Source organism: Eubalaena glacialis, chromosome 5 (assembly GCF_028564815.1).
Source record: "Eubalaena glacialis isolate mEubGla1 chromosome 5, mEubGla1.1.hap2.+ XY, whole genome shotgun sequence".
NCBI classification, from domain to species: Eukaryota; Metazoa; Chordata; class Mammalia; order Artiodactyla; family Balaenidae; genus Eubalaena; species Eubalaena glacialis.
The window spans coordinates 65,824,871-65,848,662 of record NC_083720.1 but is presented as its reverse complement, the minus strand read 5'-3'; the positions used below and the strand labels follow the sequence as shown (position 1 = coordinate 65,848,662).

The window sequence follows — 23,792 nt, the reverse complement described above, 5'->3', positions numbered from 1 at the left end:
ATCATGAAGGATTATTATTCAAGCACTACATATCCACCTGTGAAAAGTTTCTGGCTTGATTTTCAACATTAGCTGTTGAATTTTTATCCATGTGCAATTCAATTTACAAAAGAAAAAGTACAAATTTAAGCAAACAGAAATTGTAGAACAAAGCCTGGTATTTTTCGCTGTGCCTTGAAATCACACTGCAAATCCTCCAAGTGTTCAAAGAGGTCAAGGTCATGGGCGTAGGTTAAGAAAAGCAGAGTCACCCCAATGTTTATGTGTAAGTTGTTGGCCAAATGTGATTCAAAATAATATTTAGACTCTAAATATAGAAAAGGCTTACACCCAAACTCAGACTTTGATGCTGAAAATGCAAGTGGATAAATACATGGATAAGACATCATTAGTTAGAATAAAACACTTTTTGGATGTATAATTAACATGGCTTTTTCCACCTAAGAAGCAATTATTAAATCAATGGCCTTATAATGAACAGCAGTTTAGAACTGAAGATATTCAATAATTAGATACTGACTGAAACATATAAAGACAAGTACTTACGTGAATTCAAGCTGAATAGCATATTCTTTTGATATAAACGGTATTTGGTCTGGGGCTAAACGCTTTGCCAGTTGTAGAGCACTGTCCCAGTGCTGTAAATCCCTTCTCATCTATTAGGAAGAGAGAGATATTAATTTCAAATAGCAAATTATTCTGCACAGTCACCCTATAGTTTTTATTAAAAGTGATTACAGATACTTTTTGTTTAAAAAATGAAACTTGGTCTTTCCAAAGACAATAAATTACTATAGCATACATTCTCAATGCAGGTGACAGAGCCTCCAAAAGGGTGAAAATTGGTTCTTGGGGACCAAAAACATCTTGGCTATTACAATGGTTTGTGGCCCTCCAAAACTCAATCCTAAACAAAATCTTACTCTCTTTAGTATTTAATTTTTCTCCATAGGAAAAAATTAAATTGAATTAAAATTAATTCAATCAGCTAAATTAAAATTAATATTTCTCCTTAGAAGGGAGATGATAAAGAAAAAGTTGAGAAATACTTTACTGTAGGAACTGATGTTATTTTCTGAGAAAATCTGAACCTATATCATGAGACGAATAGTAGCAAACATAAATAAAACATGAACGTGTCTTTCTCTCTGGCTCCCAAGGTCTTTTATCTGTGTCTGGTACACAATTCCACATATAAACTAACCATTAAAGATTAAACCATTAATTTTTTAGAGTTCATTCCTCACTTTACTCACTCTTTGTAAAGAATTAATAATGGCTAACATTTTGTAAGTGCTATTTTCTGCCAGGTACTGTTTAGGACATTAGGCTATTTACTTTTCACAACTAGGCTTTTTGTAATGAGCTGCTCTTGTGCCCATTTTAGGGATCCAGAAACTGAGGCAAAGAGAGGCTAGTTTTGCACACAAAGTCTCAATGTCAGTGTGTGGCAGGACTGGGCAGTAGGGCTTTGCTTCCAACCTCTTTACTTAGCTAACCTATCAGTCTTCAAAGTGAGGTTAAAGGAACAACGGGGTGCAATCACCTCTTTGACTGGGAAGCCATCACCTTAAATCCTTTACAAATCCAGCAGCACACAAGTGTCCACAGCTAATGCAGAAGAGCTGGGATGACATGTTGCCCTCACTCAGGGCAGCCATGTTCCTACTTCAGTGCTTACCAATCCAAGTTCTGAAAATTTCTCAGGGTGTCCCCAATGATCTCAAATAATGTTGTAAAATTATCTAATTTTTTCTTAAAACAAACGTAATTTAGTTCACTTAAAATTTAAAAATGAAAATTTGCTATAGAACAATTTGAAAAGAGAAGTTGTGAAATCAACAGCAAATATGCTTCCCTCTATGTGGTTGTAGAAATGCTGGCTGGGATGAAATGTGAGTGTCAGCAGCCACCATCTCTGTCTTTACAGCCCATCAGGCACTGTTCCAAAAGATCTAATCTCATTCTTAAACCTTTACAACACCCTGTGGGCTAGATATTGTTATCCCTCCTTTAAATGGGATCTGGGGCACAGAGAGATGAAATAACTTGTCCAAGGTTACACAGAGCTGGGATCTGAACCCAGCCACGTCCGACTCTAAAGTCCATGTTCTTAACCGCTACTCTACACAGCCACAGCTCTCTCCTTCCTTGCATTGAACTAGGTCCTTCACTCCGTTCTGATCCTTCCCCTGCAACACTCACCTCTGGGAAACTAGTGATGATATACAAGCCTTAGCCCCCTCTTCATACACAAGAGAATTTCACATAATAAATAAAAGACAAATGCACCTCAATTTTCCCATTTGGAAAATAGAGAAAATAATAGTATTATCTCACAGGACTGTTGTGAAGGTTAAATGAATTAAAATATGTCAATGCTTAAAAAAGTGCCTGGCACATGTGAGCACTCAATAAATGGTGGCTGTTCAGAGATAAACCCATGCACCTATGGTCACCTTATCTTTGATAAAGGAGGCAAGAATATACAATGGAGAAAAGACAGCCTCTTCAATAAGTGGTGCTGGGAAAACTGGACAGCTACATGTAAAAGAATGAAATTAGAACACTCCTTAACGCCATTCACAAAAATAAACTCAAAATGGATTAAAGACCTAAATGTAAGGCCAGACACTATAAAACTCTTAGAGGAAAACATAGGAAGAACACTCTTTGACATAAATCACAGCAAGATCCTTTTTGACCCACCTCCTAGAGAAATGGAAATAAAAACAAAAATAAACAAATGGGGCCTAATGAAACTTAAAAGCTTTTGCACAGCAAAGGAAACCATAAACAAGACGAAAAGACAACCCTCAGAATGGGAGAAAATATTTGCAAATGAAGCAACTGACAAAGGAATAATCTCCAAAATTTACAAGCAGCTCATGCAGCTCAATGTCAAAAACACAAACAACCCAATCCAAAAATGGGCAGAAGACCTAAATAGACATTTCTCCAAAGAAGACATACAGATTGCCAACAAACACATGAAAGGATGCTCAACATCACTAATCATTAGAGAAATGCAAATCAAAACTACAATGAGGTATCACCTCACATCAGTTAGAATGGCCATCATCAAAAAATCTACAAACAATAAATGCTGGAGAGGGTGTGGAGAAAAGGAAACCCTCTTGCACTGTTGGTGGGAATGTAAATTGATACAGCCACTATGGAGAACAGTATGGAGGTTCCTTACAAAACTACACATAGAACTACCATATGACCCAGCAATCCCACTACTGGGCATACACCCTGAGAAAACCATAATTCAAAAAGAGTCATGTACCACAATGTTCATTGCAGCTCTATTTACAATAGCCAGGACATGGAACCAACCTAAGTGTCCATTGACAGATGAGTGGATAAAGAAGATGCGGCACATATGCACAATGGAATATTACTCAGCCATAAAAAGAAACGAGATTGAGTTATTTGTAGTGAGGTGGATGGACCTAGAGTCTGTCATACACAGTGAAGTAAGTCAGAAAGAGAAAAATGAATACCGTATGCTAACACACATATATGGAATCTAAAAAAAAAAAAAAGGTTCTGAAGAACCTAGGGGCAGGACACGAATAAAGACGCAGACTAGAGAATGGACTTGAGGACACGGGGAGAGGGAAAGGCAAGCTGGCATGAAGTGAGAGAGTGGCATGGACATATATACACTACCAAATGTAAAATAGCTAGCTAGTGGGAAGCAGCCGCATAGCACAGGGAGATCAGCTCGGTGCTTTGTGACCACCTAGAGGGATGGGATAGGGAGGGTGGGAGGGAGACGCAAGAGGGAGGAGATATGGGGATATATGTATGTGTACAGCTGATTCACTTTGTTATAAAGCAGAAACTAACACACCATTGTAAAGCAATTATACTCCAATAAAGATGTTAAAAAAACAAATACTCTTGAAATAAACATCTTTTTCTATAAAAGAAAGAAAGAAAGAAAGAAACGGTGGCTGTTTTTATTTGTATGCGTTTTTGTAAGTTACGGAATCTGTCCTCTCTGGACACAGTCTGACTTTAAATTATTTGGTAATGTTACAATACCATGCCTTTTATGGCTCCACAGAATGCAGAGTGAAAATATTTCTAAAGTTAATGAATACTCAGGAATTCTTAAAGCTGAAGTCTGAATTCTAGGAGGGGGAAGGCATGTGGTATCTGGTGCTGAGAGATTTTAACTCTACAAAAGGTGAGAGCCTCTTTGCACGTTTTTCCCCTCATTTGCTGCCATACCTCCAGGGCAGCAATGGGACAGCTGGATGCCAGGTACAGGTCCTGAGCCAGGTTGAAATCATTAGTAAACATGGCAAGATGTCCTGCCAAAAGATTGTAGTCCTCTATTCCCTACAAATAAAAGCAGTTTTAATGAGAAGAAATACAAGGGTTTTTTATTTAAGGACTGTACTTAGGAGGAGGTGGTAGTGGTCTATCAATTAATTTGTTTATGAGTTAGGTAAGATTAACTGCAGAAATTTTAAATGTTTGACTAAACACCATTTAAATGCTAATCTGATAATTCCCATAAGATGCTGTTTACCTTTATTTGCTCCAAGGACATCACCATGCCAACGTTTCCAATTGTCCGATAAACACGGATAGCAAACTCCACTTCCATGTGGTGTAGACAAGCTCTGGCCAACTCATTCCAGGCAGCATGATCATTCAGAATCTTGCACATTTCCCAAGCATCAGAAAACCTAGCAGTTGAGTACATAAGCTTAATCAGGGAGCTCTATTTGCCCCCTATTAGGCAATTTTCAGATTGTATATAATTTAATGTTATACCCTAGATAAATTCTGCAGAAACATTTCTTAATCTTTAATCATTTCCAAGTGATGAAAAGCTATATAAACTTTTCTTCCAGTTTTATGCAGATGTTTTTTCTTGAATTTCTTGAATTAATCTGAATCTATTCTGTATAACCACCTTCCCTCATCAACAACTAATTCTGTTTATTTATTTTTGGTTTACTTCACACACAGATGAAAATTATTTTTGTTCTCACATAAGTCTAACAAAATTAGTACTCTATTCCTATAAATTGGGAACTTTAAAACAGGGGTCAGCAAACTATGGCCCACAGCTGCCTGTTTTGGAGAATAAAGTGTGAGTGGAACACAGACACTCACCCGCCCACTCTTTACGGACTGTCTTGGCTGCGCTTGCACTGCAACAGCTGACCTGAGTAGGCGTGACAGACCCTATGGCCCTTAACGCCTGAAATACTTACCACCTGGACCATAACTGAAAAAGCTTGTTGACCTCTGGTATAAAACTTAACCATAAATGCCAGTGAGACTTTTTGTGGAACCCCTACATTAATGAATATGTTATGCCTTCCCCTCTATTCACTGATGCATTTTTCCATCCAACACACATTCACTGAGCACCGTTATGTGCCAGGAACCAAGACGCAAGGCTCAAATGCAGATCACTGTCCTTTAGGCAGTCATACTTGGGGAAGGTGGAAGAGACAGGTAAGAAAACAGATGGCTATGACACAGTATGACAAAGGTACCGGAGTGCCTACAATATGTGAATCTTTGTGCTAAGTGCTTTGTATAAATTCTCTCGCTGGATCACCCTAATGACACTATCCACTATGTATTATTATTATTTCTCCTTTAGAGATGAGGAAAGTGAGGCTTAGAGGCCTTAAAAATCCAGCCCAGGTCACACAGCGGTAAGAGATAACGTGTTCTAAACCACTCTCCACACGGGATCCTGGCTCTGAAGCAACACATTGGAAAGGCCCTGACCGAGACTGACAGTGGTCAGGGCTTCTGGGAAGGCTTCCTGGAGGAGGAAAGGGCTCCGCGCTATGGTGAAGAATGAGGAGTTACTATCTACAGAGACAGGGAGGGGCAGCCCAGGATGAGAAAGCGGCTCGTGCCAAGGCAAGAAATCATGAAAAATACTGAATCCAAGCAGTCAGCGCACAGAGAGGCGTGGAGGAGTGGGGACAGATGAGGCTAGTATTAAATCATCATGAGCCTAGCGTGTCATGCTGAGGTCCCGAGAAGCAGGGGTTTCTTCCTAAAGGCAACAGGAAGTCACTGGAAGATCTTCACCAGGGAAATGAGAGGATCAGATTCACATTTTCCAAAGTGTGTAGAGAACAGATTAGATTGTCATGAGGCTACCAGCAGAGAGAGCAGTCAGGAAGTGGTTCCGATATACATTACTCCACGTGAGGGCCTGAGTTAAGGTGGGGGAATAGCAGAGGACAAAAGGACCTGGGGTATGTGTGTGGGGGGTGCGTGTGTGTGTGTGAGGGTGTGTGTGTGTGAGGGTGTGTGTGTGTGTGAGGGGGTGTGTGTGTGGTGTGTGTGTGAGAGTGTGTGTGGGGGGTGTGTGTGCGTGTGTGTGAGGGTGTGTGGGTGTGTGTGGGTATGTGGGTGTGTGTGGGTGTGGGTGGGTGGTAGGGCATGTGCACAATGTGATTAGGGCAGGGGGAGAAGAGGAGGCTGGGGAAGATGATGAGGCAAGTTTGAGGAACTCATGGACTCCCAACTACATTTGACTGGGAGGCAGTGGTAAACACAGGTTTAAGTCAAGGATGCACATTTTGGAGTCAGCCTCGTATAGATGGTACTGAAACCATCTTTGAGGAGATTCACTCTGGAAGAATAATTAGTGAGAAGAGAAGAAAGGAGCTCAAGGGACCCTGAGGAAGAGCAACATTTAAGAGATGGTGAGAAGAATCAGAACCACAAAGGAATTCACAGTGGCCCTAAGAGGTGAGAGGAAATAGCAGGAAAAGGAAATCTCAAGTAAGGTAAAATCAAACTTTGTTATGATGAAATTAAGAGTGTTGAAATAATTATGTTTATTAGAATTTCACAGTAACTGTGTGCTATTTGGGTGATGAGAAACCTTTTTGTTCTGAACGGCTTTTCTTGGAATAAAGCACCGACAGTATTGTACAAAAGTACTTCCCTTAGAATTTATATACATTCTCATATCCATCAACTTATCTGAGCCTCACATTAATCCTGTGAAGTAAATGAGATAAATACTATAATCTCTAACTATTTTAATGGAAGTTGACCTTTAAAATCACAAAAGCAAATGAGAGGCCCCATGAGAAGTGTTTAAAACCATACCTTTTTAGCATTAAAGTCTGCGTCAGCATCTGCCTCAGATCATTAAGCCCCACATCTTTTAAACTGTGGAGGAAGCTGTGGGTGCTAAGGTTGATGTTGTTTATTTTTCCACTCTGCGTCTGGCAGGTCAATTCTCCGTTATATAACAGCAAAGGTTTATGACAGAAGGGAACTTTGGTGCCACCAGCCAAAATGACCTTGGATCCTATATTATAAAACAGACATCTTAATGCTGAAAGCTAATACTCAGCACACACATCAGAAAGGAGTGTTTTAATTTCACTGCAGTGGAAATGTATTTCTCAGTAAATGTACAAAAAAGTGATTAAGTACCTTGTATAGTGTCCTTGTGAAAGACGTAAGTGTACACCTTATCATCATCGTAGGCAATAAACACACCTTTATCCATTGGCCAGTTTTCCCAAAGAACACCTTTAATGGTTGGTGAAAAATCTGGAATCTCATAGGTAGCATCATTAACCTACAAAATAAGGATTTACAGATTTGCCCCAAGTCTGTACTTAAACCATTATCATTTGCCTTGGTAGGAAGGAGTCTGTCTACAGCCTTAGCTGGCAAAGCTTACCAACCCACATTCAACTCAGCAACACCCCAAGATAAAGGAAGAAAATTTTCTTTTCCCATTCCTATAGGTCTGGCTTGAAAAAAAACTGTAGTTATACGGAAAATCAAGGATTTTATCTAAAATTTGGTGAATTTGCAGGAAAAACTTCAAGTCTGGACACAAAACTTCAGATTAAGAAAAAAAGTTGAAGTTGCTCAAGATGATGGAAATTTAAACTATGAACACACTTGTGCTTAGAAAATTTTCAATAATACTGGGTACAGAAATGCTCCAACTAGAGAAGAAACAAATTAATTTGTATATGATTTGAGATCTAAATAAATTACACTGGGTATGTTTTATTTCAAAAACTTCTCTACAGTGCAATTCCAACAAACATAAACTGTAGTTACAGTAATATAAGCTATTAAAAAAAATCAGTCCACATATTCCGATTCCACATATTCCGATTCCACATATTCCTCAGGCAGATAGGCTTATATATATCCTCAATGTGGAGCTAAGAAACACCTGCCTCCGCTCTAATCTATCTTCCTCTCAAAATAAGAATGAAATATAAAATTCCTATAAATAATAATGACTAATATTATACAGCCATACAATACAGTATGGCCACTATTTAATATCCACATGTGGCTCTTAAGCACTGAAATGTGTCTAGTCCAAATTGAGATGTGGGTAAGTGTAAACTACCCACCAGATCTCAAGGAGTTAGTATGAAAAAAAGAGTGTAAAACATCTCATTAATAATTTTTATGTTGATTACATACTGAAATCATAATATTGGGTTAAATTAAAAATATTATTAAAATTAATTTCACCTGTTTCTTTTTACCTTTTTTAAAAAATGTGACTAGTAGAAAATTTTAAATTATATATGTAGTTCAAATTACATTTCTATTGGATAGTGTTGCTTACCAGGTAGTGTACTTATATTTAATTATACTTATTGTACTTATATTTACTTAATTTACTTTATAAATTACTTTTTGTAAATTATACTTATTGAATTTAATATATAGAATTACTTTAAGATATGTAAGTATATATATAATTTAATAGATTATAATTTAATATATTGAATTCTAATCTCTTACTCTATAAGACAGATACTATTATGCCCATTTTGCAGATGAAGAAACTGAGGCACACAGAAATCTGCCCAAAGTCACACAGCTAATATGTTGAAGAGTCAGGATTTGAACCAAGCAGTCTGGCTCCACAGTCTATGCTTCTAACCACTATGTCATACTGACTCTCAGTTTGTAAGGATGAGCACACCAGTGCTAGATGGTAGAAATGTTTTAAAGGGGGTAACCATTTGTTAAATGCTTACTATGTGGCAGATGCTGTACTGAAAGCTTTATGTGCATTATCCCATTTAATTTTTTTTTTAATGTCTGAAACATTTATATTAACATATTTCCATACAAATAACCCAATGAAAGTTTAGTATTAGTTGTTTTGTTTGTTTGTTTTTTTATACTGCAGGTTCTTATTAGTCATCAATTTCATACACATCAGTGTATACATGTCAATCCCAATCGCCCAATTCAGCACACCACCATCCCCACCCCACTGCAGTTTTCCCCCCTTGGTGTCCATATGTCTGTTCTCTACATCTGTGTCTCAACTTCTGCCCTGCAAACCGGCTCATCTGTACCATTTTTCTAGGTTCCACATACATGCGTTAATATACGATATTTGTTTTTCTCTTTCTGACTTACTTCACTCTGTATGACAGTCTCTAGATCCATCCACGTCTCAACAAATGACTCAATTTTGTTCCTTTTTATGGCTGAGTAGTATTCCATTGTATATATGTACCACAACTTCCTCATCCATTCGTCTGTTGATGGGCATTTAGGTTGCTTCCATGACCTGGTTATTGTAAATACTGCTGCAATGAACATTGGGGTGCATGTGTCTTTTTGAATTATGGTTTTCTCTGGGTATATGCCCAGTAGTGGGATAGCTCGGTCATATGGTAATTCTATTTTTAGTTTTTTAAGGAACCTCCATACTGTTCTCCACAGTGGCTGTATCAATTTACATTCCCACCAACAGTGCAAGAGGGTTCCCTTTTCTCCACACCCTCTCCAGCATTTGTTGTTTGTAGATTTTCTGATGATGCCCATTCTAACTGGTGTGAGGTGATACCTCACTGTAGTTTTGATTTGCATTTCTCTAATAATTAGTGATGTTGAGCATCTTTTCATGTGCTTCGTGGCCGTCTGTATGTCTTCTTTGGAGAAATGTCTATTTAGGTCTTCTGCCCATTTTTGGATTGGGGTGTTTGTTTCTTTAATATTGAGCTGAATGAGCTGTTTATATATTTTGGAGATTAATCCTTTGTCCATTGATTCGTTTGCAAATATATTCTCCCATTCTGAGGGTTGTCTTTTCGTCTTGTTTATGGTTTCCTTTGCTGTGCAAAAGCTTTGAAGTTTCATTAGGTCCCATTTGTTTATTTTTGTTTTTATTTCCATTACTCTAGGAGGTGGATCAAAAAAGATCTTGCTGTGATTTATGTCAAAGAGTGTTCTTCCTATGTTTTCCTCTAAGAGTTTTATAGTGTCCAGTCTTACATTTAGGTCTCGAATGCATTTTGAGTTTATTTTTGTGTATGGTGTTAGGGAGTATTCCAATTTCATTCTTTTACATGTAGCTGTCCAGTTTTCCCAGCACCACTTATTGAAGAGACTGTCTTTTCTCCATTGTATATCTTTGCCTCTTTTGTCATAGATTAGTTGACCATAGGTGCATGGGTTTATCTCTGGGCTTTCTATCTTGTTCCATTGATCTATGTTTCTGTTTTTGTGCCAGTACCATATTGTCTTGATTACTGTAGCTTTGTAGTATAGTCTGAAGTCAGGGAGTCTGATTCCTCCAGCTCCGTTTTTTTCCCTCAAGACTGCTTTGGCTATTTGGGGTGTTTTGTGTCTCCATACAAATTTTAAGATGATTTGTTCTAGCTCCGTAAAAAATGCCATTGGTAATCTGATAGGGATTGCATTGACTCTGTAGATTGCTTTGGGTAGTATAGTCATTTTCACAATGTTGATTCTTCCAATCCAAGAACATGGCATATCTCTCCATCTGCTGGTATCATCTTTAATTTCTTTCAGCAGTGTCTTATAGTTTTCTGCATACAGGTCTTTTGTCTCCCTAGGTAGGTTTATTCCTAGGTATTTTATTCTTTTCGTTGCAATGGTAAATGGGAGTGTTTCCATAATTTCTCTTTCAGATTGTTCATCATTAGTGTATAGGAATACAAGAGACTTCTGTGCATTAATTTTGTATCCTGCAACTTTACCATATTCATTAATTAGCTCTAGCAGTTTTCTGGTGGCAGTTTTAGGATTCTCTATGTATAGTATCATGTCATCTGCAAACAATGACAGTTTTACTTCTTGTTTTCCAATTTGCATTCCTTTTATTTCTTTTTCTTCTCTGATTGCCGTGGCTAGGACTTCCAGAACTATGTTGAATAATAGTGGTGAGAGTGGACATCCTTGTCTCGTTCCTGATCTTAGAGGAAATGCTTTCAGTTTTTCACCATTGAGAATGATGTTTGCTGTGGGTTTGTCATATATGGCCTTTATTATGTTGAGGTAGGTTCCCTCTATGCCCACTTTCTGGAGAGTTTTTATCATAAATGGGTGTTGAATTTTGTCAAAAGCTTTTTCTGCATCTATTGAGATGATCATATGGTTTTTATTCTTCAATTTGTTAATATGGTGTATCACACTGATTGATTTGCGTATATTGAAGAATCCTTGCATCCCTGGGATAAATCCCACTTGATCACGATGTATGATCCTTTTAATGTGTTGCTGGATTCTGTTTGCTAGTATTTTGTTGAGGATTTTTGCATCTATATTCATCAGTGATATTGGTCTGTAATTTTCTTTTTTTGTAGTGTCTTTGTCTGGTTTTGGTATCAGGGTGATGGTGGCCTCATAGAATGAGTTTGGGAGTGTTCCTTCCTCTGCAATTTTTTGGAAGAGTTTGAGAAGGATAGGTGTTAGCTCTTCTCTAAATGTTTGATAGAATTCACCTGTGAAGCCATCTGGTCCTGGACTTTTGTTTGTTGGAAGATTTTTAATCACAGTTTCAATTTCACTACTTGTGATTGGTCTGTTCATATTTTCTGTTTCTTCCTGGTTCAGTCTTGGAAGGTTATACCTTTCTAAGAATTTGTCCATTTCTTCCAGGTTGTCCATTTTATTGGCATAAAGTTGCTTGTAGTAGTCTCTTAGGATGCTTTGTATTTCTGCGGTGTCTGTTGTAACTTCTCCTTTTTCATTTCTAATTTTATTGATTTGAGTCCTCTCCCTTTTTTTCTTGATGAGTCTGGCTAATGGCTTATCAATTTTGTTTATCTTCTCAAAGAACCAGCTTTTAGTTCTACTGATCTTTGCTATTGTTTTCTTTGTTTCTATTTCATTTATTTCCGCTCTGATCTTTATGATTTCTTTCCTTCTGCTAACTTTGGGTTTTGTTTGTTCTTTCTCTAGTTTCTTTAGGTGTAAGGTTAGATTGTTTAGTTGAGATTTTTCTTGTTTCTTGAGGTAGGCTTGTATAGCTATAAACTTCCCTCTTAGAACTGCTTTTGCTGCATTCCATAGGTTTTGGGTCGTCGTGTTTTCATTGTCATTTGTCTCTAGGTATTTTTTCATTTCCTCTTTGATTTCTTCAGTGATCCCTTGGTTATTCAGTAACGTATTGTTTAGCCTCCATGTGTTTGTGTTTTTTATGTTTTTTTCCCTGTGATTCATTTCTAATCTCATAGCGTTGTGGTCAGAAAAGATGCTTGATATGATTTCAATTTTCTTAAATTTACTGAGGCTTGATTTGTGACCCAAGATGTGATCTATCCTGGAGAATGTTCCATGCGCACTTGAGAAGAGCATGTAATCTGCTGTTTTTGGATGGAATGTTCTATAAATATCAATTAAATCTATCTGGTCTATTGTGTCATTTAAAGCTTCTGTTTCCTTATTTATTTTCATTTTGGATCATCTGTCCATTGGTGTAAGTGAGGTGTTAAAGTCCCCCACTATTATTGTGTTACTGTCGATTTCCTCTTTTATAGCTGTTAGCAGTTGTCTTATGTATTGAGGTGCTCCTATGTTGGGTGCATATATATTTATAATTGTTATATCTTCTTCTTGGATTGATCCCTTGATCATTATGTAGTGTCCTTCCTTGTCTCTTGTAACATTCTTTATTTTAAAGTCTATTTTATCTGATATGAGTATAGCTACTCCAGCTTTCTTTTGATTTCCATTTGCATGGAACATCTTTTTCCATCCCCTCACTTTCAGTCTGTATGTGTCCCTAGGTCTAAAGTGGGTCTCTTGTAGGCAGCATATATACGGGTCTTGTTTTTGTATCCATTCAGCCAGTCTGTGTCTTTTGGTGGGAGCATTTAATCCATTTACATTTAAGGTAATTATCGATATGTATGTTCCTATTCCCATTTTCTTAAATGTTTGGGTTTGTTATTGTAGGTCCTTTTCTTCTCTTGTGTTTCCCACTTAGAGAAATTCCTTTAGCATTTGTTGTAGAGCTGGTTTGGTGGTGCTGAATTCTCTTAGCTTTTGCTTGTCTGTAAAGCCTTTGATTTCTCCATCGAATCTGAATGAGATCCTTGCCAGGTAGAGTAATCTTGGTTGTACGTTCTTCCCTTTCATCACTTTAAGTATATCACACCACTCCCTTCTGACTTGTAGAGTTTCTGCTGAGAAATCAGCTGTTAACCTTATGGGAGTTCCCTTGTATGTTATTTGCCATTTTTCCCTTGTTGCTTTTAATAATTTTTCTTTGCCTTTAATTTTTGTCAGTTTGATTACTTATGTGTCTCGGTGTGTTTCTCCTTGGGTTTATCCTGTATGGGACTCTCTGCGCTTCCTGGACTTGGGTGGCTATTTCCCTTCCCATGTTAGGGAAGTTTTCGATTATAATCTCTTCAATTATTTTCTCTGGTCCTTTCTCTCTCTCTTCTCCTTCTGGGACCCCTATAATGCGAATGTTGTTGCGTTTAATGTTGTCCCAGAGGTCTCTTAGGCTGTCTTCATTTCTTTTCATTCTTTTTTCTTTAGTCTGTTCCACAGCAGTGAATTCCACCATTCTGTCCTCCAGGTCACTTATCCGTTCTTCTGGCTCAGTTATTCTGCTATTGATTCCTTCTAGTGTAGTTTTCATTTCAGTTATTGTATTGGTCATCTCTGTTTGTTTGTTCTTTAATTCTTCTAGGTCTTTGTTAATCATTTCTTGCATCTTCTCAAGCTTTGCCTCCATTCTTATTCCGAGGTCCTGGATCATCTTCACTATCATTATTCTGAATTCTTTTTCTGGAAGGTTGCCTATCTCCACTTCATTTAGTTGTTTTTCTGGGGTTTTTTCTTGTTCCTTCATCTGGTATATAGCCCTCTGCCTTTTCATCTTGTCTATCTTTCTGTAAATGTGGTTTTTGTTCCACAGGCTGCAGGATTGTAGTTTTTCTTGCTTCTGCTGTCTGCCCTCTGGTGGTTGAGGCTATCTAAGAGGCTTGATGGGAGGCTCTGGTGGTGGGTAGAGCTGACTGTTGCTGTGGCGGTCAGAGCTCCATAAAACTTTAATCCACTTGACTGTTGATGGGTGGGGCTGGGTTCCCTCCCTGTTGGCTGTTTTGCCTGAGGCAACCCAACACTGGAGCCTACCTGGGCTCTTTGGTGGGGCTAATGGCAGACTCTGGGAGGGCTCACGCCAAGGAGTACTTCCCAGAACCTCCGCTGCCAGTGTCCTTGTCCCCACGGTGAAACAGAGCCAGCCCCCGTCTCTGCAGGAGACCCTCCAACACTAGCAGGTAGGTCTGGTTCAGTCTCCCCCAGGGTCCCTGCTCCTTCCCCTGGGTCCCGATGCGCACACTATTCCGTGTGCGCCCTCCAAGAGTGGGGTCTCTGTTTCCCCCAGTCCTGTCAAAGTCCTGCAATCAATTCCCACTAGGCTTCAAAGTCTGATTCTCTATGAATTCCTCCTCCCGTTGCTGGACCCCCAGGTTGGGAAGTCTGACGTGGGGCTCAGAACCTTCACTCCAGTGGGTGGACTTCTGTGGTATAAGTGTTCTCCAGTCTGTGAGTCACCCACCCAGCAGTTATGGGATTTGATTTTACTCTGATTGCGCCCCTCCTACCGTCTCACCGTGGCTTCTCCTCTGTCCTTGGATGTGGGGTATCCTCCGTGGTGAAGTCCAGTGTCTTCCTGTCGATGACTGTCCAGCAGCCCCCCGTTTAATTTTTATACAATCTACAAAGTAGGTCCTGGAACCATATTCATTTTATAGATGGGGAAACTGGGAATCCAATCAAAGTGAGAGCCCTGGAGGAAGCCGGCCTAGTCTCACACCACTGATACCATGTGCTGACTGTGTGACCTTGGACAAGTGACTTACCTTTTCTATGCCTTAATTTCTCCACCTGTAAAATGGTAAGATAGGAGTATTTATCTCTGGGGCTGCTGTAAGGATTAAAAGAAATCCCTGATATACGTACAGCATACTCAGCACAGAAATATTAGTTGTCATTATTACTAATCTCAAATCTAGGTTTGTCTGTCTGCCCATGCACTAAACTACTATACTCTACTGCCTCTGTTTATGAACTTCCTACAGTATATCACAAGTCATCCTTTATGGGTATATAGGGAGTGATGGGGTGCAAGGTTTTCATTAGGGCACATGTAAGAAAAAAGCCATCTCTCCCAATTCTAATGTATGACAGGAGTCACTTCCTTACCATCCACACAGTGAAGGAAAAGAGGTTGAATAAATGTACATAGGAAGAGAAACTGCGAGCATATATGAGAATTTTAAAGAGGAATAGTTGTAGCTTGAATTATTATATACTTTCATATATGTACATCACAGAAGCAATGTTTTTCTCACTTTGAAGATGGATGAAAAAGTAAGCTGTAATAGTAGCACACTATGACAGGGTGAGTGTTAAAATTAAAAAAAAAAAATGCACAGCACTCTGGTCAAGAGTCCAAGGGCCTTAGCATAGCTTCCTCTTGTGTCTGAGGTGTGGGGAGGCTCTGCACCACAAGCTCTCCTTTCCCTTCCCTGCCAGGCTGGCCTTACTCCTAGGCAAGACTGGGTATTATTTAAAAGAGGGACTGCTCCTGTGGGTACCACATGCCCCTCGGATATCTTGTCCAACAGCCTAAAATTCTAACCTACCAATGAGACCCTAACTTGGAAAGAAGTTCACACCCAACCCCATGTTGGGTTAGGGAGGGGCTATGCCCTCGTGGAGTCATTCTTTTGTGCGGATTTGTTTCACCAGGGTTTTTCTTTTTAACTTAACTGAGTTGCAGGTTAGACTTGGAAAAGGGATTGGGGATGAGCAGCAACAGGTGACAAAATTCTGGAACGTGAGGGTTTTAAGTTGTGATAAAGAGGTAAAGAGGGCAGAGCTTTAACTAACCCCTGCTAAACAGCTACCCTATGCCTGATAATATGTTTGGAAAAATCAGCTCACTGAAACCTCGTCCCAACCCCAGGAATGAGGTCACACTAGCCTCTTTGACAGAAATTATCAAGGAAAGGAGAACTGTAAAAGGAGAAAGAAAAAAACATCAACTTGTCCGGGACAGGTCTTACGCCTGGCCCTTCTCCGAGCCATCAGACCCCTCTTCTCACTCTCAGTCCTGTCAGATACGCGCTGCACCCTGCTACCCTCTTGTGCACCCTGTCTAAACAGCAGACTCCACCCGGGGTGAACCCACATAGGAAGCAAGGCAGCTTAACTTCCTTACACCCTGTTCCAGAAAGGAAATCTCTACAGATTGAATTTCCTTATTAAGCAGAGGGAACGCAAGGTCATCTTTATATTTAGGTAATTTTTCCTCATTTGTTTTGTGATCGAGAAATGGGTTGAATAAGAACTAGAATATTAGGAATTTGGCATAAATAATTCAGACACCCATGGAAACCTGTTACATTTGTCAGAGAAAGAAAAGAAAAAGAAAAAAATGAAGGGAAGATAAAGAAAGGAAGGGAGGAGAGGAAGAGAGAGAGAGACAGAAACGGAAGGAAGGAAGTCTTTATATCTAGGAGAGTGTATTGTGAGGGGAGAGCTGTCTTCATTGAATCATGTCTTCACTGCGGTGAAGCACAGACGCCTAGGGAACAGTTATTAAGGGTGGGTCCAAGAGCAGCTGTAGGCTCTGTGAACTGTGACCAACAACATACAAGTCATTAACTGGATATCAAAAGTAAATGAAAAATTCAAGTATAGTAGATGATGTAAAAGCACAACATTTCCTTTATCTAAATCTATTCTCAAAAAAGTTAAGGATGTTTAAAAATAAGAGTAACTAAGTCTAAAAATGGGTTCATCTGTTTTCAATCACCTAATACAAAAATACCTTTCCTTTATGTTCAGGATCTTTAAGGGAAGAGGGAAATCAACTGAGGTGGGCAGAAAGGACAGAGAACAGTCCCTGCCCTCTGAAGCTATTGCATTTCTAGAGAGAAAACTCATGTACCTGAAGATACACTGTAATATTGTGCAGTAAATAAGCCTAAAAATGGTGCAGAATATAACAACTATTCTTTCCACTAAAAAATCTCTCTGAAGATTTTTAACACTGAAAAATGGCAGGGCTTCCCTGGTGGCACAGTGGTTGAGAGTCTGCCTGCCAATGCAGGGGACACGGGTTCGAGCCCTGGTCTGGAAAGATCCCACATGCCGCGGAGCAACTAGGCCCGTGGGCCACAGCTGCTGAGCCTGTGCGTCTGGAGCTTGTGCTCCGCAACAAAGAGAGGCCGCGACACTGAGAGGCCCGCGCACCGCGATGAAGAGTGGCCCCCGCACGCCGCAAGTCGAAAAAGCCCTCGCACAGAAACGAAGACCCAATGCAGCCAAAAATAAAATAATTAATTAATTAATTAAAAGGAAAAAAAATTAAAAAAAAAAAAAAGAAAAATGGCAAAATAATGGAAAAACTTTTCTTGATGTAAATAGTCATGAAAACGGATCACAAACATGATATCACAAACATGATAACAAAGTACTACAATCCTTGGCAAGGTTTAAGAGAAAATGATCTTATATATGGAATATATTTTAAAACACTTTTTTCTTCATATGTTGCATTTTTTAAAAACAAGCATTTGAAAACTTTTCTCGACTTACTGGACAGTAGACATATCCATCACTTTTTTCATCAATGAAAACTAATCTGGTCCCATTTGGGTCAGGAAAAATCTTTTTCACACTGACAGGATGTCGATAATCATTAACAAATTGCCAATCTTCAATGTAGAAATACTGAATGACACCAGTCTAAAAAAAATACAGTCATAGAAATAAAAGGTTGTCAAGAAAATACAGACTTTCAGCATTTATGTTAAACATATTTCCTAACTTAAAGAAAAAAATGTCATATTTTTGATCAAGGAAGAATCTAAGAATAATATTTACTATATGAGCAAAGTACAGACCCAAGAAAATTAGTAAAATGAGAATGCACATGTGATTCAACAGTCTATTAATTCTAACATTCTTAGTGATATTAAAGCTTAATTGATTTTTCAGATTTTCCACTTGCAAGAAATACCCTTATTGTTTAAGAGTGACTTTCAAGTCATGTTACTTTAAATATTTTTGCTGTTAATTAATGAATTAGAAAATTAAGTTTAAAATAAAAAATAAACCAAAACCCACCAGATACAATCAATTGTAGTTCTATATGTTAGCAAAGAACATGTAGACATCAAAATTTAAAAATATATCATTTACAATCACTCAAAAAAATTAAATACTTAGGTGTAAATTCAACAAAGCATGCATAGGATTTGTGTGCTGAAAACTAAAAAACACAAATGAAAGAATTAAAGAACATCTGAATAAATGGAGAGGTGTACTGTATTCATGGATTGGTGTCATAGTAAACATGTTACTTCTCCTGAACTTATATACAGGTTTAATATAATTCCAACAAAAATCTCAGCAAGATTTTTTTGTAGACACAGACAAGATTATTCTAAAATTTATATGGACTGGCAAAGGAACTAAAATAGCTAAAACATTTTTGAAAAAATATAGTGGGAAAATTAGTCTATTAAATTTCAAGACTTTTTTTTATAGCTACAGCAATCAAGATTCCGTAGTACTGGTGGAGTGATAGACACATAGATCATTGGAATACACCAGAAAAGCCAGATTATTTGTTACCAGGGATTAAGGATGAGGTGGGGGCAGGAGGAAAGTGGATGTGGAGATAAAACAGCAACATAAAGGATACTTGTAGTGACAGAATTGTTCTGTATCTTGACTATTAATGTCAATACCCTGGTTGTGATATGCAATGTAATATTACCATTGGGGGAAACTAGGAAGAGGGTCTATTAGGATCTCTCTGTATTGTTTCTTACAACTTCATGTGAATCTATGATGATCTCAAAATAAAAAGTTTAATTGAAATAAAAACACATGATAATATCTTAGATTTCTATTCAGGCCAAGACGGAATAACAGACGTGATTTAACTTTCCCACCCAAAATGACCAAAAATAACAGACAAAATACATGAAAAAACAGTTTTTAAGATACTGGAATAAGGCAACAAAGGACAATGATCTCTGAGAGATGGGAAACAAACAAGGTAAGTCCTGTGAATGCTCCAGCTTTCGCCTTGAGAGAGTTTTCAAGCCATGGCAAAGGGAGGGAAAATGCAGGTGGAACATGATTCCCTGAGGTGAGTAGATAGAGCTGAGAATCCAGTGGGGGCAGGGAAGGAGGCGGCTCGACTTTGCAGGGTATAGTGCCAGAGAGGAGAAAGCTGCACTGAGAGAGAACCTTGGAGATCTTCAGAGGGTCTACCTTGAGTCTTCAGCAGAGAACTAATCACTGCATAAATATGAGAAAACTGCTGAAGCCAGGAAAAAGAACCACCCAAAAGGATTAGAGTGAACAGTGACTGGCACTCACACAGGACTGGGAACAGTGACTGTTCCCAACAGCCAGACTGGAAAACATAATTCATGGGATATTGGGTAGAGTATTCAGGAAGATCTTGCCTCAAAAGTGGGAAGTAATTAGCTGTAGACTAAGCAGTGTTTCACACCTACCTAACAAATCACAAAAGCAGACTCAAAAGGGTCAAACTGTTTCCAAGCAAATTAACTGCATCCCAGAACAAAGCTCAATACTCAAAGAGTATTTTTAGGAATACAAAAACATCCAGCACCCCAAAAGGTAAAAGTATCATGAGTGCAAAGAAGTAGGAAAACATAACCCATATTAAGGAGAATAACTGATCAATCAAAACTGATCCGGATATTAGAATTAGCAGACAATGTAATTAAACAGTTAATATCACTGCATGGCATATGTTTAAAAAGGTAAGTGGAGACATGGAAGATACAAAAACAGACTCTAATATATCTTCTGCAGGTGAGCTACCATGTCTGAAATGAAAAATACGATGGATGAAACTACTGGCAGATTAAACATGACAGAAAAAAAGGCTAGTGAGGGCTTCCCTGGTGGCGCAGTGGTTGAGAATCTGCCTGCCAATGCAGGGGACACGGGTTCGAGCCCTGGTCTGGGAAAATCCCACATGCCGCGGAGCAACTAGGCCCGTGAGCCACAACTACTGAGCCTGCGTGTCTGGAGCCTGTGCTCCGCAACAAGAGAGGCCACGATAGTGAGAGGCCCGTGCACTGCGATGAAGAGTGGCCCCCACTCGCCGCAACTAGAGAAAGCTCTCGCACAGAAACGAAGACCCAACACAGCCAAAAATAAATAAATAAAAAATAAAAATAAACGAATTCCTTTAAAAAAAAAAAAAAGGCTAGTGACCTTGAAATACAGCAGTAGAAATTATCCAAAATGAAATTGAGAAAAAAATTTAAAGAGCATCAACTGTGGGATAATTTAAAGTGGTTTAATATATGTATAATTGGAGTTTCTGAAATTGGAATGCAAACAGAGGGAGAAAACAATATTTGAAGAAATAATGTCTGAAAATACTCCAAATTTTATTAAAACTATAAACCTGTGGATTCAACAACCTCAAGCAAAGAAATATGAAGAAAATTACATCAAGACAGATCACAACCAAATTGCTCAAAACCAGTGATAAAGTATTAAAAGAAGCCAGAGGAAAAAGACAGCTTACACACAGAGGAACAAAGATAAAGATGACCGATTTCTCATTAAAAATAATGCAGGCAAGAAGACAGAGGAGCAACATCTTTAAAGTACTGAAAGAAAAAACTGTCAACCTACAATTCTATATCTAGCAAAAATATTTTTCAAAAATGCAGGTGAAATAAAGATGTTTTCAGACATGAAAGCAAAAGAATTCATCACCAGCAGACCAGCACTACAAACAGTGATAAAGGAAGTCCTTTAGTGGAAGGAAAATGATACCAGCTGGAACTATGGATCCACACATAATAGAATGAAGGGCACCAAAAATGGTAACTATATGGAGAAATAGATAAGATATTTTTTATTACGTAAATCTCTTAATTGATTGTTTAAACAAAACTAATATCAGTGTATTATGGGGTTTATAATACCTGTAAAAGTAAAATGTATGACAGCAACAGCAGAGGTAGGAGGGGACACATACTATTCTAATAAATGAACTTATACTATTCACTATACCTTACAAGGTATAATGTCACTTGAAGGTAGCCTGTGATAAATTAAGGATGTATACTACAAAACCTAAAGCAACCACTAAAATAAGAGTTGTAGCTAATAAGGTCAATGAATGAGATAAAATTGAATAATAAAAAATACACAATCCAAAAGAAGGCAAAAGAAGAGGAAAAAAGCAACAAAGAAGAGATGGGACAAATAGAAAACAAATAGCGAGATGGTAGATTGAACCTAAACACAGAGATAATCTCATTAAATTCAAAAGTCTAAACAACATAATTGGACTTCCCTGGTGGCGCAGTGGTTAAGGATCCACCTGCCAATGAAGGGGACATGGGTTCAAGCCCTGGTCCAGGAAGATCCCACATGCTGTGGCGCAACTAAACCCGTGCGCCACAACTATCGAGCCTGAGTTCTAGAGCCCGCGAGCCACAACTACTGAGCCCATGTGCAACAAATACTGAAGCCTGCATGCCTAGAGCCCGTGCTCTGCAACAAGAGAAGCCACCACAATGAGAAGCCCGTGCACCGCAACGAAGAGTAGCCCCCACTCGCCGCAGCTAGAGAAAGCCCGCGTGCAACAACGAAGACCCAACACAACCAAAATTAAATAAATATATTAAAAAAATAAACACTGTAATTAAAAGGTAGAGTTTGTCAAATTGTGAGAATTAATATGGTGCCTACAAGAAAAATATTTTACATATAAAGACACAAATGGTTAAAAATAAAGGAATGGAAAAATATATACCAGGGTAACATTCTAAAAAACTAGAATGGCTATATTAATATCAGGCAAAATCAATTCCAGAGCAAAGACTATTGCCAGGGATAAAAAGGGGCATTTCAAAATGATAAAGGGGCTAATTTATGAAGAGAACATAACCATCCTAAATGGTTATGTACCTAATAACAGAGCTTCAATACACATAAATAAAAAAAAAAAATTTACAGAACTGCAAAGAGAAATAGATAAATCCACAATTGTAATCTGAGTTTTCAATACCATTTTCTCAATAATTGACAGAACAAGTATATATAAAGTTGCAGAAGTCTTGAACATTATCAACCACCTTGATCTGACATTCTAGAACGCATGTTCTTTCCAAATACACAAAAACATTTACCAAGATAGATCATACTCTGTACCATAAAGTAAGTCTCACAAATTTAAAAGGATTCAAGTCATACAAAATATGTTCACTGACCATAACAGAACTAAATCAGAAATCAATAACAGAAGGATCTCTGTAAAATCTCGATTGTTTGAAAACTAAACACGGGACTTCTAAATAACCCATGAATCAGAGAAGAAATTAAAAGAGAAATTGTAAAACATTTTGAACTGAATAAAAATAAAACACAACATATCAGAATTTGCGGGATGTTGCTAAGATAGTACTTAGGGGAAAATGTCCAGCACTAAGGGAGTATATTAGAAAAGAATGGTCTCAACTCAATGAACTCAGCTTCCATCTTAAGAAACCAGAAAAAGAACAAATTAAAGCCAAAATAAGCAGGAGAAAGGAAATAAAGATCAGAGCAGAAATCAATGAAACAGAAAACAACAGAGGAAAATCAATGAAACAAAAAGTTGCATTCTTCTAAAAGACTGATAAAACAAAATTGATAAACCTCCAGGCAGACCAATCAGGAAAAATGACACAAATTACCAAAATCAGGAAAGAAACAGGTGATATTACTACAGATGCTACAAATATTTAAAAGGATAATAAGGAATATTATGAATAATTTTATGCCTATACATTTGATAAGTTAGATAAATGGACAAATTCCTTGAAAAACACAAACCACCAAAGCTCACTCATGAAAAAAACAGATAATCCAAATATTTTGATATTGATTATAGGAATTAAATTTATAGTTTAAAACCTTCCCACAAAAAAAACTCCAGGCCCAGAAGGCTTCGTAGGAGAACAGCTCCACCATGGCACCTGGCTACTTTGCAATGCCACAGAGTCAAGGCTCAACTGTAGTCTGACCCATGTCTTGGCAGAATCCTCTGTTATCTTACAAGGAACACGGTGACATGGGCACTCTTGTGAAAATCTGTCACCGAGTCATTTCTCATCCACCTCTCTGTCTTGTGGGAGACTTCCATGAGGAATTTCTCAGCTGCTTCCCTGGTTCCAATGATGTCCAATTCATCTTGGATTGTCCAATTCATCTTTCTTAGTGTATAGCTGCAGAGTATAAACTGCTTAGTTGTAGCAGAGTTGAGTCCTCCACCACAGAGTGCCTAGAAGAGCATCTGACCCCTTCGGTTTGGTATTATCCTGTGGCACTAAGGATGTGGGGAGCTCTAATAACATGATCTTCCCTTGCTGTATACATCTATTTGGGACTGTTTCCTCCTTACCAGCTGAATCTATGGAAGTACAGCAAGCCAACCTAGCAGGTAC

General features: G+C 38.3%; 1 protein-coding gene across 6 annotated transcripts in view; it reads right to left on the bottom strand.

The window, feature by feature from the left end:
* Positions 1 to 23,792, bottom strand: part of WDR19 (WD repeat domain 19) — a 93,881-nt gene that overhangs the window by 35,466 nt on the left and 34,623 nt on the right. For 5 of the 6 annotated variants that reach the window (XM_061192174.1, XM_061192175.1, XM_061192178.1 and 2 more), the window contains 6 exons: positions 17,890 to 18,039; positions 7,453 to 7,600; positions 7,120 to 7,324; positions 4,550 to 4,709; positions 4,246 to 4,356; positions 547 to 656 (listed from right to left, as the gene is read on the bottom strand). In XM_061192174.1, coding sequence (XP_061048157.1) covers positions 547 to 656; positions 4,246 to 4,356; positions 4,550 to 4,709; positions 7,120 to 7,324; positions 7,453 to 7,600; positions 17,890 to 18,039 — 884 coding nt within the window. The remainder of the gene's footprint in view (positions 1 to 546; positions 657 to 4,245; positions 4,357 to 4,549; positions 4,710 to 7,119; positions 7,325 to 7,452; positions 7,601 to 17,889; positions 18,040 to 23,792) is intronic. The other variant, XM_061192176.1, reaches the window with a different exon arrangement.